The sequence below is a fragment of the Rhamphochromis longiceps genome, linkage group LG14, assembly GCF_057381845.1.
Source record: "Rhamphochromis longiceps isolate RC_006_pf linkage group LG14, R_longiceps_female_GT1.1, whole genome shotgun sequence".
NCBI lineage: Eukaryota > Metazoa > Chordata > Actinopteri > Cichliformes > Cichlidae > Rhamphochromis > Rhamphochromis longiceps.
The window spans coordinates 23735434-23748042 of NC_140570.1; the positions used below are offsets into that span (position 1 = coordinate 23735434).

Consider the following 12609-nt stretch of genomic DNA (forward strand, 5'->3'; position numbering starts at 1 on the left):
TGTTATATTTATAATTTGTTAATTTGTGACATGTTCAAGGTCTTTTTTAAAAAGGGGAGTAAGGAGAAAAGTTACACGGTGTTCGACTTGCAGGCAGGATGTGAAAGTACCTCAGGCTCTGTCTGTGACTTTCACTGCACCGTACACTCCCTGGGAGAGTACCAGTTCAGCCAAACTGATTGAACTAGACATGTAAAGATATCTTTATATTCAAGATCCCCGGGGAAAGAGTCTTGATTTAGTTCCATTTATTATTTAAATCTAATGACATGTAGCGCTGTACGGCTTTCTTCATTGTCTGTAAATATTTCAGCTGCTCCAGGTCTGTGTTTCCCTGAAAGGCCATCATTTAGGAAATGTAATATTTAAACCTAATCTTCATCCTTTCCTCTAGGCCTGCAAGTATTACAACTCTGATCTAAATGTGGTCCATTTCAAGTATGACGACTACGCCGGAGACTACCGGCTGCTGCCAAGGTAAAACACTGTGGACAAACAGTGTTTGTGCGTTTTATTCTCATGTTTTAGCTCTGTTCAGAAAATGTTTAACATTTGAAAACGGAACATTTTGTTATATTAAATGGATGTTATTGTAAAACTATTGAAGTGTGAAGGCATCACATTGCCATACTAGTAGCATAAAAAAGTGCTAAATGTCTTTGATGGATGTACGTCTTCTACTTTGTTGTTAAAATTCTCTTATTAAATCTCCATACAGCAAAATTTTACTTTTGAACAGTTAGATTTTTCTGTGCATTGCTTTACAATAATATCAAGTAGAAATGTGTCTTCAGGTTTGCTTGACTTGACTAATGATGTGCTGAGTTTTTTCCTCATGAACACGCAGACCCATAAGTAGCTGCTAACACTGGCGATAACCACAATTTATTACCCGTAGTTGGCCATTAGGTCATTAGGAAGCACAAGAAGGTGGCCAGTGTTAAGTGAAGTGAAAGTTCGTGTTGAAGAGTGAGGGCGTTCAGCTTTAAGAAATACAAACTTTCAGACTTCCCTTTGTCGCTATTTTGAACGTCAATCATCCGGCCACATCCATTCAAGCAGTTAGTAATTTATTTAAATCAGGCTGTCAGTCTGTCAAACTGAGTTTTGTCAGTTCCAGTGAGACTTACCCAGAGCGGCCCTGCTGTTACTGCTCTCAGCCACAGGAATGTCCCTATGCTATCCCATGGGTTGCCACTGTATATTCTTTCACTCAGTTCACATGACCTCTGAACTGACATCCAGGATGAGCTGCCAAACAAGACGTGTCTTAAACACAAGTACAGTGTTGCAAAAAGAACATTCCACAAAGTTCATTTGTCCTGTCATTTTACAAGTGGCAAACATAACTATTATGTTGTTTGTTTACTGAGCGAACAACTTAACCAAACATTAACGGTACACACACAGATTGAAGATTGAAGTTGAAGTGAACTACAGGCTGAGAGCCAGAGTACAGTTATACAGCTACTGTATGTGTGCGGTTGTCACCGCTGGACCGATCTTCATTTGTGCTGGCCAGTATTAGCATTCCTGTTCCGGTGGGCAGCCCACAATTACCAGCATTTTTCTAAACATAGTCCATCACGAGAAATTGTCGGACAGCTTTTACGACTCTGTGACTTTTAGTAGAGGGCGGTTCCAAGAGCACGGATTGCAGCCTCGCTGTCTGCAGCTCACGGCGCACGCACAAAGGCATTTCGCCCTGTGGCTCGCACACAAAGATGGGCCATCCTTTAAAATCAGTGGAGCGGGACTGAGTAAGGGGACGGCCCATTGTTACCTCCTGACAGAAAACGATGGAACTGAGTCAGCCACCCATAGTCATTTGCACAACTCAAGTGCAGCGCATTAAATTAATTCCAGAAGTCATTTCCCCTTTTCGTTGGTATATTTCATTGCCAGAGAGCCATATTTTTTGTCCATCTTCCTGACCTTTCCCTGTTTCCTTTTAGGAAACTGTACAAAGCAGAGAAGCTGCCATCCCACTCTTTTGAGATTGACTATGAAGATGTGGACAAGGATGAGGTCAGCAATGATGATCTTCTTCTCTGAAATGCTTTTGAGAGTGAATCCATTACATACTGGTTACATCCCAAGGCTCATGTTTAAATTAGTTTATTGCAGCCTAAAAGCCGTTAAAATGGACTTTGCAAGATTAGTTATATTTACAGGTCAGTGGGAAGCTGTTATGAGCATAACTGGATGGATTCAAGGAGTCTAGAAATTCTCCTTTCCTGTATCAATCATCTGCTCCATTCTATCAGAGGAACGAATGGACAGTTAATGCATCTTTGACTGATCACAGTCATTGTTGTGTTTTTGCAGGATACCACCTCTTTGTCGTCATCCAAAGGAGGAGGGGGCGGTGGAGGTGGTGGTGGGGGAGGCGGAGGGATTGGTGTGTTTCGTTCAGGCTGGCTGTATAAAGGGAACTTTAACAGCACAGTCAACAATAGCATCACTGTTCGGGTGAGGAAGTGTCGGATGTTATCTATTTTCATGCCCACGTGCATTTTATTTCTGTCTGTCTTTTTTCACTTTTTTTTCCACCCAAAATGGTTTTACTTTATTTTCTGAACTGTTACAGTCTGTTAGAAATTAAACTGGGACTTTAATTGGTGACATACTTTTCAACACGATGAGAAAATATCCACATTATCCCATTGTTAAAGTTCTTATTCATTTACTTCAGCTAAGGAAATGAATTTTAATCATATTTCTGTCTTGACAGTCATTCAAGAGGAGGTATTTCCAGCTCACCCAGTTAACAGATAACTCCTACATCATGAATTTCTACAAAGATGAAAAGATCTCAAAGGAACCAAAAGGGTGCATCTTCCTCGACTCATGCACGGGTGTGGTACAGGTAGGCTTTAGTGCATTCTACATGTACATGCACTTTACCACAAAAGAAAAAAGGCAGCAAGAACATAGATAAAAAGCATCTGCACTCTAAAATGTTCTCTATTAGATTATAGACTGATTTAGGGGTATTTCCAGACATAAAGCTGCACCATGGCACAACCTGCCATGATCACAGGTTGCTCACTATTACTGCCTTTGCTACAACAGTAAAAATAACAGAAACAAATATGGGTGAAGGTATAAATGTAGAGAAACTGTATTAAAATATTTATTGATCTATTGATCTATTTTCTACTGTGTACCTGCTGTGGTCTGGATCAAAGGGGCAGCAGTCTGAGCCCACACCTCTTTCTACTGAGCTTTTCTGGTGGCAATCAGAGATGTTCCTGCCAGCTGAGAGATCTAATCTATCCAGCGTTTCTTAGGTCTGCTCCAGGGTCTCCTCCCATTTAGACATGCCTGAAACACCTCATGTAGGAAACACCCAGGAGGCACTCTGGCCATATTCTCAAGCCGCCTCCTTCCACTTGGTGGGAGGAAAAGTAACAGTTTCACTTTGAGCTCCTCCCGAATGAGCATGCTCCTAATGCTGAGCCCAGCCAGCCTTCGAAGAAAGCTTATTCCTGTTGCTTGCCTCCACAGTCTCAGTTTTTTGTCACTACTTGAAGCTTCTGGATATACTTGAGGGTAGGAAAATATATGGATTGATAAATCGATGGCGTCAGTTTTCGCTCAGCTCCCTCTTCACCATGACAGACCTGTACAACATCCACATTACTACAGATGGTACACTAATCCGTCTGTCAGTCTGCTCCTCTCTTTCATCACTGCTCGTTCAACGAGATCCCGAGATACTTGATCTCCTCCATCGAGGACAGAAGCTTAGAGCCAGACTTCCTCACACTTCAGGAGGTGTTAATTCTAAGGGATGAAACACCTAAATAATCTATTTTAATGATTTCTGTTATGAAAACTATGAATATGTTTTTAGACTTAAAAGTCATAATGTGGACATGCTAGCAAATAATGCTACTACATTTTTTAAGAACTTGTGCATTTCATAATGATGAAATAATTATTTTAATATATAATTAATTATATATTTCAAACTTTGTTGTATATAAATTGCGAGCACCAGAGCAAGGTTACCTGTGCAGACATGCAATAACAAAACGCATGCTGCAGTCCAAAGATGATCTACAGACAGGACCTGCAACGCTTGTATTGTGGGTTCAACTCAGTTTATGATTACAAACGATTTCATATTTTCATGTATGTATCCAGTGGCTGTTAGTGCAGTTGCCAAAGCAATCCAGGTTTAAAAAATGACATGAAATGATGGCGGGCCCTAAGCAATCACGCCCTTAGCTTTCACAGCTTCAGGCCTCAAAACAATCGAAAAAGGTGAATTAAAAACAATACAGTTTTTATAGCCTGTAAACATGTTTATAGCTGCTGTAAAACCGGGTATTTTAACATTTTTAACTAATCTCTCTGTGGACTGACTTGCTTTTGGAACCAGCATCAAGTTAGTCCAAGAAATGGAGTTTTAGGGCTTCTACATTTGACCATCAATTTTCAGTCTGCAGGTTACTGCTTATATTATAGTTGTGTGATCTAAGCTTTAATTTAAAAAGCCCTGTGCTCGAACACCTATTAATAAAAAAAAAAACCTATTAGGATAAAGCAGAATGAAAAGCCCTACTGACATTACCCTCTGCTCACTACTGAAAAATGTGCCTCTAGGAATGGTCACACACAGTAAAATGGCCTACATTCAAAAACTACATGTGTAGATGCAAAAACGTATAGCATTTTCCGAGAACTAAACCTGACCAGATTTTCCTTGCCTTTCATTCTTTCCCTAAAGAATAACCGCCTAAGGAAACATGCCTTTGAGCTGAAGATGAACGAGGTTACGTACTTTGTGCTGGCCGCAGAGAGCGAGCAGGACATGGAGGAGTGGATTAGCACGTTGACCCGTATCCTACAGATCAGTCCTCCTGAAGCACCAGCTCAAGACCGCAAGAGCTTGGAACTCAACGAACACCGGCAGGGTGAGAAAGAGTTCATGTAAAAGAATTAAGCTTTTTTTTTTTTTTGCATAATTCCAGCATCTGGATAAATTATGGGCACAATTTTATAGTCGATGTCAGCAGAAAGTGTAACCTTTTTCTCTCTGTCTGACTAAATAATGTCCGTCATCTTGCCATGACCTTAATGGGGAATTTCTACTGAGTCCATCACTTTCAGGAAATTAATCTGATACCCAAAAGTGACTCCACCTTGGTTCAGTGCATCAGATGTGGTGATTAACAATCCTTCTGTGCCAGTTGTGTGAGAGGCAGAGCATGGATCCACAGCCTGTAACGTAACACAAAACACTGATAGGGTATTAAAAATTGGTCCAGTGAAAAGTGAAGGTATGATGTAATGCCCAGAGCCGTCATGGCTCTGTGGTCTGTTAGCCTGCCTCTAAATCAGGCTGTGGGTGTGTGTTAACCTAACATTAATGAGCCCTTTTGTTCAGCCTGGCTTTTAGGAGAAATTGCTTCAGGCAGTTTGAAGGGTATATTTCTCCAGAAGCCTGCCTGCCTTATTATCCATGAATACCACAAATTGAGTCATATTTTATTCTGAGATGTATATGCCTGCTGACTCTGGTTGGTGTGTATTTAGACCAGTGAGTTGCTATTTAAGAAAATGTTATATGATCTGTAACATAAAATTCCCTGCTTAGATAAACTTTCCTAACCACTAAATGATGTCAGCCATCAGTCATAAATAAAAGTCGCTCTCAGGTGTCCTGATTGTGTTTGTTTTCTCTGCAGATGTGTTTGACCTGTCGTTAAGTGACTCCTGTTTGCAGGAAAATGAAGAAACCACAGAGAACGGCATCAATCCAGAGCTAGCAAAGGTTAGCTACACCAAAGGCTCACATGTTTTAGTCAGTGTTATAACTCAGCTACGACTACCAACACATAGTATTATCATATTTAACAGTACATGCGTGCACAGTATACATCCAAGTGTCTCAGTACCGGTGGTGGCGTGTTTTCATGAACAGCTCCATATTCTATGTGCATGGATCATCACCTGGTGATTATAATACACTGAAAAACATACTGAGACTTTAGGAGAAGAGCAGAAAACAAACTTGTCAGTGCAAGCATGCTGGTTTTATGAGGAAGAAAATTTGTTGTGATTTTTATCAGGCTGAAAAGAAACAATGTAATTGTATCTGTTTTCAAGAAAACTGCAGTCTATAAATTCAGGCGACCAGAATATGCTAGAAACACTCAAATCAAAGCAAAAGTGGAAAAAAGCACTCTATTTACAGATATCATAAATTACATTAGTGTAGCTATTATTTGCAATGAACTGCTCTCTGACTGCCTCTTTCTGACTTCCTGCCATCTTTCCTGTCGCAGTATATCTCGGAGACAGATGAAGGAATTCGTTCCGCCAGAAGAGAAGAGAGGTTGAATCTTTTCTCGCTCGATCCAGACACTCCTGTAAGTACAAATGAGTACATTATAACCACTGTAGACTACTTTTTACTTTATGCATTGCTGCACTTTGTAGTTGAATAAAATGAAGCTGGCCTCTGAGTAAATTGTGTTTCACTAACCACAGGCTCTGAGAAGCCCACGAAGTGAACATTCATCCACTGAAAGCACACCAGTGCGTCCTTTTGAGGAGAAGCTTGGCAGGAGATTTATGGCAACTTGCCGATCTTTCAACCTCATGCTACAAGGCTGCGTCAACGAGAGTGAAACGGGACCGGTCACTAATGTGAGCATAAGACACTCATTTTGCTTTATTGTGTTACTGTTTAATAAGCAGTTTTCTTTTAAACAGGATAAAACATATCGACATACGTTAGTGTTTTTTTCCAAAGGCATTTAAAAGACATATTATGCTGAGTGAAGCTTTGTCAAATTTGCTTTTTGAATAAATGTGCAGGCAATAACTGTGCTGAATCTGCACCACTAGATTGAACCCTTCTTCGTTTCGCTGGCTCTACTGGATATACGAGAAGGGAGGAAGGTATCTGCAGACTTCCACGTAGACCTCAACCACGAGGCAGTGCGTCAGATGCTCGGAGGCCTAAGTAACGGGACGGGGGCTCCGGGTACGGAGGTTGGAGGTCAGGAAAATGGCTTGTGTTCTCCTGCTGAGAGGAAGCCTGGTGACTGTTACCTCAGCCTGGACCTGGAGCACTGGCTTTGCTTTCCCAAACAGGTACGAGGACATTACTCCAAGTTAGGTTTTATAGATATAACACGAAAAGGGGAAAATAATGCTTTTTTTCTCCATTACTTATTCTGTATTTAATATGTACATAGGCTGTAATATGCTTCTTCATTGGTGTCCCTGCAGGCCATTTTCTCAGTGACCAACCCCCACACAGACATAGTGATGGTCGCAAGAGTGGAGAAAGTGCTCATGGGAAATATTGCTTGTGGAACTGAAGCTTATACAAAGAATACAGACTCCAGCAAGGTCAGAAACAAACTTTTGCCTTTCTGTTCATTCTAACTGTTTGAATCAGTATTTATATGACTTCATACTGCATTTATATCAACCTCTGATCAATAACAGAGAGCTAAAGCTTTTATAGTGTCTTATATCTAAATGCAGACTGGGAAAATGGGCCATGAGACATGCTGTTATTGTAAGGAAAATGCCTTAATCTAGTAAAAGAGTTTAGATTGACATTTGCAAAATTGTTTTTTTTCTGTAAGACGAGTTATCTTCATCACTGAATGCCAGTCAAGCTAGATAGTTCAGGAATGATGTTTTTCCATCATTAATCCTAGACATTTCCTGGCTTTCCCCAAGGCCAGGGGTCCATGCGATCCTTGTTTAAGTGGCTAAGTGAATCAGCAGACATCCAAGCAGCTGCCAGAGTTACTGTATTAAATAACCTCTGATTTAGTCTGTCACTCTGTCAGGGTCAGCTAGAATTTAGGTATAGTGTTCAGGAATGTCAGCAGGACCTTGTTAACATTTCCCTCTCTACATGGTTCTGCTTTTGTGTCTTGAACAGACTGTTCAGAAGATTTTGAAGTCCAACAAACAGTTTTGTAGTAAACTGGGAAAGTACAGAATGCCATTTGCCTGGTCTGTCAGGTTAGTGCCGGTATTCATAATATTTTTGAACTTCCCCTAAAATCTTTTCCTCATCCATTGGTAATTTACATCTCTTTCTTCCCGTTAAAGGTCAGTGTTTAAGGACAACCATGGAGCATTGGACCGAGAGTCTCGTTTCTCACCTCTTTTCAAACAGGAGAGCAACAAGATTTCCACAGATGACCTGATAAAGCTGGTGTCTGAGTACAAGAGGTAAGATAGCCTGCAGGCTTTAGCAAAGTAGTCTGCAAATAGTTTTCCAAGATTGGATCCACATTTTACACAAAGTTTTATCTTTACAGGGCTGAGAAGACAAGCAAACTACAGACTATTCCTGGGACGCTGGATATCGCGTTAGACTATGTTCCAATGGAGCATCCTAGTACGTCTGCTGTTCATGTTCCCATTCTGCTTTCTTTTCCTCATCCCTTTCTCATTTCTACGTTTGACATACATCTTTTTCCATCAGACTGTGTGACATCCTCCTATATACCAGTGAAGCCCTTTGAAGACCTGACTAAACACCAACCCACAGTGGAGGTGGAGGAGTTTGCACAGGACACCACCAAGTTCATTCAGCCACATCGCGTCTACAAAAACCACATCTACGTCTACCCTAAGCATCTCAAGTATGACAGTCAGAAGAGCTTTGCTAAGGTATGCCCCTTAGTATCATTTACCACGACACTGAAATAAAGTTTTTCGTTTTGTTTTTATATGCTTCGTGTTTTGCTACGGTGCAATCCTTTTGAACGTATTTAGTCATTAACATCACAATGGTCCTCTTGTTCAAGGCTCGTAACCTTTCGGTCTACGTGGAGTTCCGCAGCTCAGATGAAGAGGTTGAAAAACCCTTAAAGGTAGAAAGCTACGCCTTCTGGCATACTTTACACGACTCGTCCTTTCTCCATTCAAGTCCTTTTAATCATGGAAAACTGCTGTTTTTACAGTGCATCTATGGCAAACCAGGAGGACCAGTCTTTACCACAACAGCCTGCTCCACCGTCCTACATCACTCTCAGAGCCCCGACTTCTATGATGAGGTGAAGACCATATTTGTTTCTCCATTCATCACATAAAGATAATTAGAATCTAGAAGTGGATCAGCTTTATCAACCTTTAGAAAGAACGCGTTTAAAGGTCTTTCTAAAGCACATAAATCATTAAATGCTGTTCTGTCTTCAGGTGAAGATTGAGCTTCCTACTCACCTCCATGAAAAGCACCATCTTCTCTTCTCCTTTTACCATGTCACATGTGACATTAATGCTAAGACAAATTCAAAGAGGAAAGAGACTCTGGAGACCCCAGGTGAGATATTGGTAGTTTTCCAGCCTGTAGTAGTTGTAGTTGTTATTTTTTGCCTTTTATTCAGTATTTCTTTTGTTTATTTGGTTTGTTTAGTGGGATATTCTTGGCTGCCTCTGCTCAAAGAAGGCCGCGTGTCATCTCAGGAGTTCAACATCCCCATCTCCTGCAACCTGCCTCCTGGATATCTGGCCATCAAGGAAGCCAGCAACACCAAGGTGAGACTGAGGGCAAAAATAGGAGGGTAAGAGACAGGCGAAAGGAGTGTGTAAATACTGCAAACCTTGCTGATTAATAGTAGCATTAATTTTTAAAGGGAAGCGTATTAAACATTACACCGTGTGATAGATTAGTGTGATATTTTTAGTCCTCACACACAAACTCTTCTCTTCCCTTTTGACAGAATGGAGCAGATATGAAATGGGTTGATGGAGGAAAGCCTATTTTTAAAGTATCCACCAACATTATCTCCACAGTATACACTCAGGTACGACCATCATTTGGGATTCTGTGGTTTTCCCTCCTTTTTTCTGGCTTTGAAACTGCGACGACCTGGTGAGAACTTCTGTATGCCCACTCTTTGATCGGCATGTTTTGGGGTGGGTTATAGTCCCACATAACACTGAATGTACATGTATTCAGTGTGTATTGTGATTGAAATAAAAAACAAAACAAAAACAAAATAGATGGTTGGAAGGATTTCTTTCTGTTGTTCCAACCACAGTGCTATTGTGAAATGATTGAAAATGCTAAAGTGACTTGTCAAAGTCAAGCGTCCTCTCTGAGTTATCTCCTTTAAATGGCAATGAACATGAAAATAGCAATTAAATATCCCTAAAACAAATGCACCTTCCAAACTTCTGCAAACACGAGCCCCAAATGCACAATCAGCATCAAAGGGTAATGTGGTAATGTAGCGTGGCACATAAAAAAAGGAAATGAACAGTTTCTGTGCAGTTTGCTATCATGGGATGTTTGAAACCCTGCACAGCAGCTTCTTAATTGACTAAATCTCATCTATGCCTGACTTTTTTCTTACACTACAATAAACTGGCTTTAAAGTCCCTTATAAGACAGGGTAAATATACAGTCATATATGTAAAAATATGTTTAAAAAAAGAACAATTACAGCCCAAAACCTTTTATCTTTTACGCTTTAACGTTGTAAAATCCATTTCAGGTGTCTAAAATAAAACCAGGGCTGAATCACTCAACAACATAGTTGTGAGGTGCTGAAGTTCATATTTCAGCATTAACTGTCGTTTAAAAAGGAAAGAGTCCACTAAGTAATACCGCAGATGTTAGCTGCTCATTTTTTCAAGAATTCCTCTCTCTGTGTCAGGACCCCCACCTGAACCGATTCTTCCAGCAGTGCCAGAAGAGAGAGCTGGACCTCTCTATACCTCCTACCTCCAACTTCCTCAACTGCCTGAAGGTCAGAGTAAAGCCGCTGTATCTCCTCAAATCTCAGTACTTGCGAATGAGACAAAAGCCAGAGCCTTAACTACCAAACACTGCTACACATCCTAATGAGTTCAACACTGTGTCAGCACGTCAGACTTTTACCAGCCCCTTCACGGTTTCTTCTTTACCCCTTTTTCACGCTTCAATCTTGTCCACCCACTCCTCCTCGCTCGCTTCTTTCCCATCCTTCTCCAGGGTCTCCTCAGCATGGAGAGAATCCCAGTGATAGTCCGATTTCTGCCAGTCCTCTTCAACCAGCTGTTCAAGGTTCTGACTCAGAATGACAATGATGAGGTCACTACTGCCACCACCAGGTAGGCAGTGGTACTACAGAGGTCCTTAATGCATTGATAATAGAGTCCTGGGTTTATCCAGGTGATGAAAGCAGAGTGAGAAAAAGAGTGTAGTGATTTATATTTCTGTTTGAGTCAGTATCTTCCCTTTTATTGTTGATGTCATTGAATTGCTACTTTGTTCTATAATTAATCCAGACTCACACAATAAGTTCATCCAGTGAAACAAAGAGAGAAATACAGCAATTCTTGATATTATTTAACAATGAAAGCAATTGAATAAAATCATTGTTGTTGGTCTGTGTCTACAGAGTACTGGTCCACATTGTTGCAAAGTGCCATGAAGAAAACCTGGATTCTAGCCTGCACTCCTACATCAAGGTATAAAAGAAGCTGGTGTGTGTGGTGAATACAGTGTGTTTGCATGCACATGCTCAGAAATATCATATAATAATTTAGAAGTCTGATATTTTCCACAAAGGAATGGAAACCCTGCTCTGGCTATTTAATTTGTGAAGAAAAACAAAACAGAAAAGGGAGCTGTGTGTGTGTGTGTGTGTTTGGGTGCATTTGGGCCAGCAACAGTGTGGCTAGGGCCACACGCCCAGAACGCTGTGCAAACATCAACACAGAAAAAAGGGAAAGGAGAAGAAGAGAGAGGGATTGAGCAGGAGGCAAACTAGGACATTCAGCCTGCTCAATCAAAAACACAAGGCATGTTTGTTTAGGGGGGAAAATCAGTGAGAGGATTAGAGAAGAGAGCAGGAGAAAGCACAAGACCTGTTTCATGTTGGCTACAGTGAAGGAAGACTGCAGAGCGTGAAGAGGCAGTGGCAGTGAGAAATGAAGGGAGGCAAAGAGAGAGGACAAGCAGAGTCAGTGGCAACAGGGTTGTTATAGTAACAGATTGGCACGATGTCCGGCAGTACTGGTGCCCAATTTAAAGTGCTGAGTGTTAGCTTGTATTCATTCTTTAACTACTAAGTGTGAATTGCATTGAGATTCAGTAGTGTCATTTGAACAAATGCAAATTATGTTGTAGTTTTTTTTTTTAAATATACGGGATTGAAATATTTTATTTGCTATAATTTCATATATTATTGTATGAAAGCATATTTTTTACAAATGCTTCTATAGAACTGTGCATATTAGTAACACTTAATTGATTAGTCCATAAAAATCGGAAAACAGAAAATTATGAGAATAATTTCTTTGTTTTTTTGCTGACTTTAGGAAATTGCATAGGGAATCTTTCAGTGTTTTTTTTTTAATTAGTCGTATATTTTTTTTCATTGAAAAAAACCCCCAAACACATGTTACTAATAACTGAATAGCTGAAAATGATCTTAGTTAATCAAAACTTTTTTATATCCAAAACAACAAAACACAGAGAAAGAGCTGCAGCATAGTTATCTACAGCATGCCATTAAATGTCGTTGTGTTCACCAGACTGTTCAAAATAAGAAATTATTTGGTTTGCTGTACTGTATTGTATTTATTCTGAAAAAAAAAAAAGAGTTCATAATTCACTAGCTGGACCCA

The 12609-nt window shown here is 40.3% G+C and overlaps 1 protein-coding gene across 7 annotated transcripts in view; it reads left to right on the forward strand.

Annotated features, from left to right (window-relative positions):
* The window catches only part of dock10 (dedicator of cytokinesis 10), a 64385-nt gene that overhangs the window by 35485 nt on the left and 16291 nt on the right, over positions 1 to 12609 (forward strand). For all 7 annotated transcript variants that reach the window (XM_085381039.1, XM_085381043.1, XM_085381041.1 and 4 more), the window contains exons 4-25: positions 395 to 477; positions 1956 to 2028; positions 2329 to 2472; positions 2735 to 2869; positions 4739 to 4925; positions 5700 to 5785; positions 6300 to 6383; positions 6505 to 6663; positions 6865 to 7113; positions 7252 to 7374; positions 7922 to 8004; positions 8095 to 8217; positions 8307 to 8386; positions 8474 to 8661; positions 8799 to 8864; positions 8955 to 9047; positions 9190 to 9313; positions 9407 to 9528; positions 9714 to 9797; positions 10653 to 10745; positions 10970 to 11088; positions 11379 to 11448. In XM_085381039.1, the coding sequence (XP_085237165.1) occupies positions 395 to 477; positions 1956 to 2028; positions 2329 to 2472; positions 2735 to 2869; positions 4739 to 4925; positions 5700 to 5785; positions 6300 to 6383; positions 6505 to 6663; positions 6865 to 7113; positions 7252 to 7374; positions 7922 to 8004; positions 8095 to 8217; positions 8307 to 8386; positions 8474 to 8661; positions 8799 to 8864; positions 8955 to 9047; positions 9190 to 9313; positions 9407 to 9528; positions 9714 to 9797; positions 10653 to 10745; positions 10970 to 11088; positions 11379 to 11448 (2568 nt within the window). The remainder of the gene's footprint in view (positions 1 to 394; positions 478 to 1955; positions 2029 to 2328; positions 2473 to 2734; positions 2870 to 4738; positions 4926 to 5699; positions 5786 to 6299; positions 6384 to 6504; positions 6664 to 6864; positions 7114 to 7251; positions 7375 to 7921; positions 8005 to 8094; positions 8218 to 8306; positions 8387 to 8473; positions 8662 to 8798; positions 8865 to 8954; positions 9048 to 9189; positions 9314 to 9406; positions 9529 to 9713; positions 9798 to 10652; positions 10746 to 10969; positions 11089 to 11378; positions 11449 to 12609) is intronic.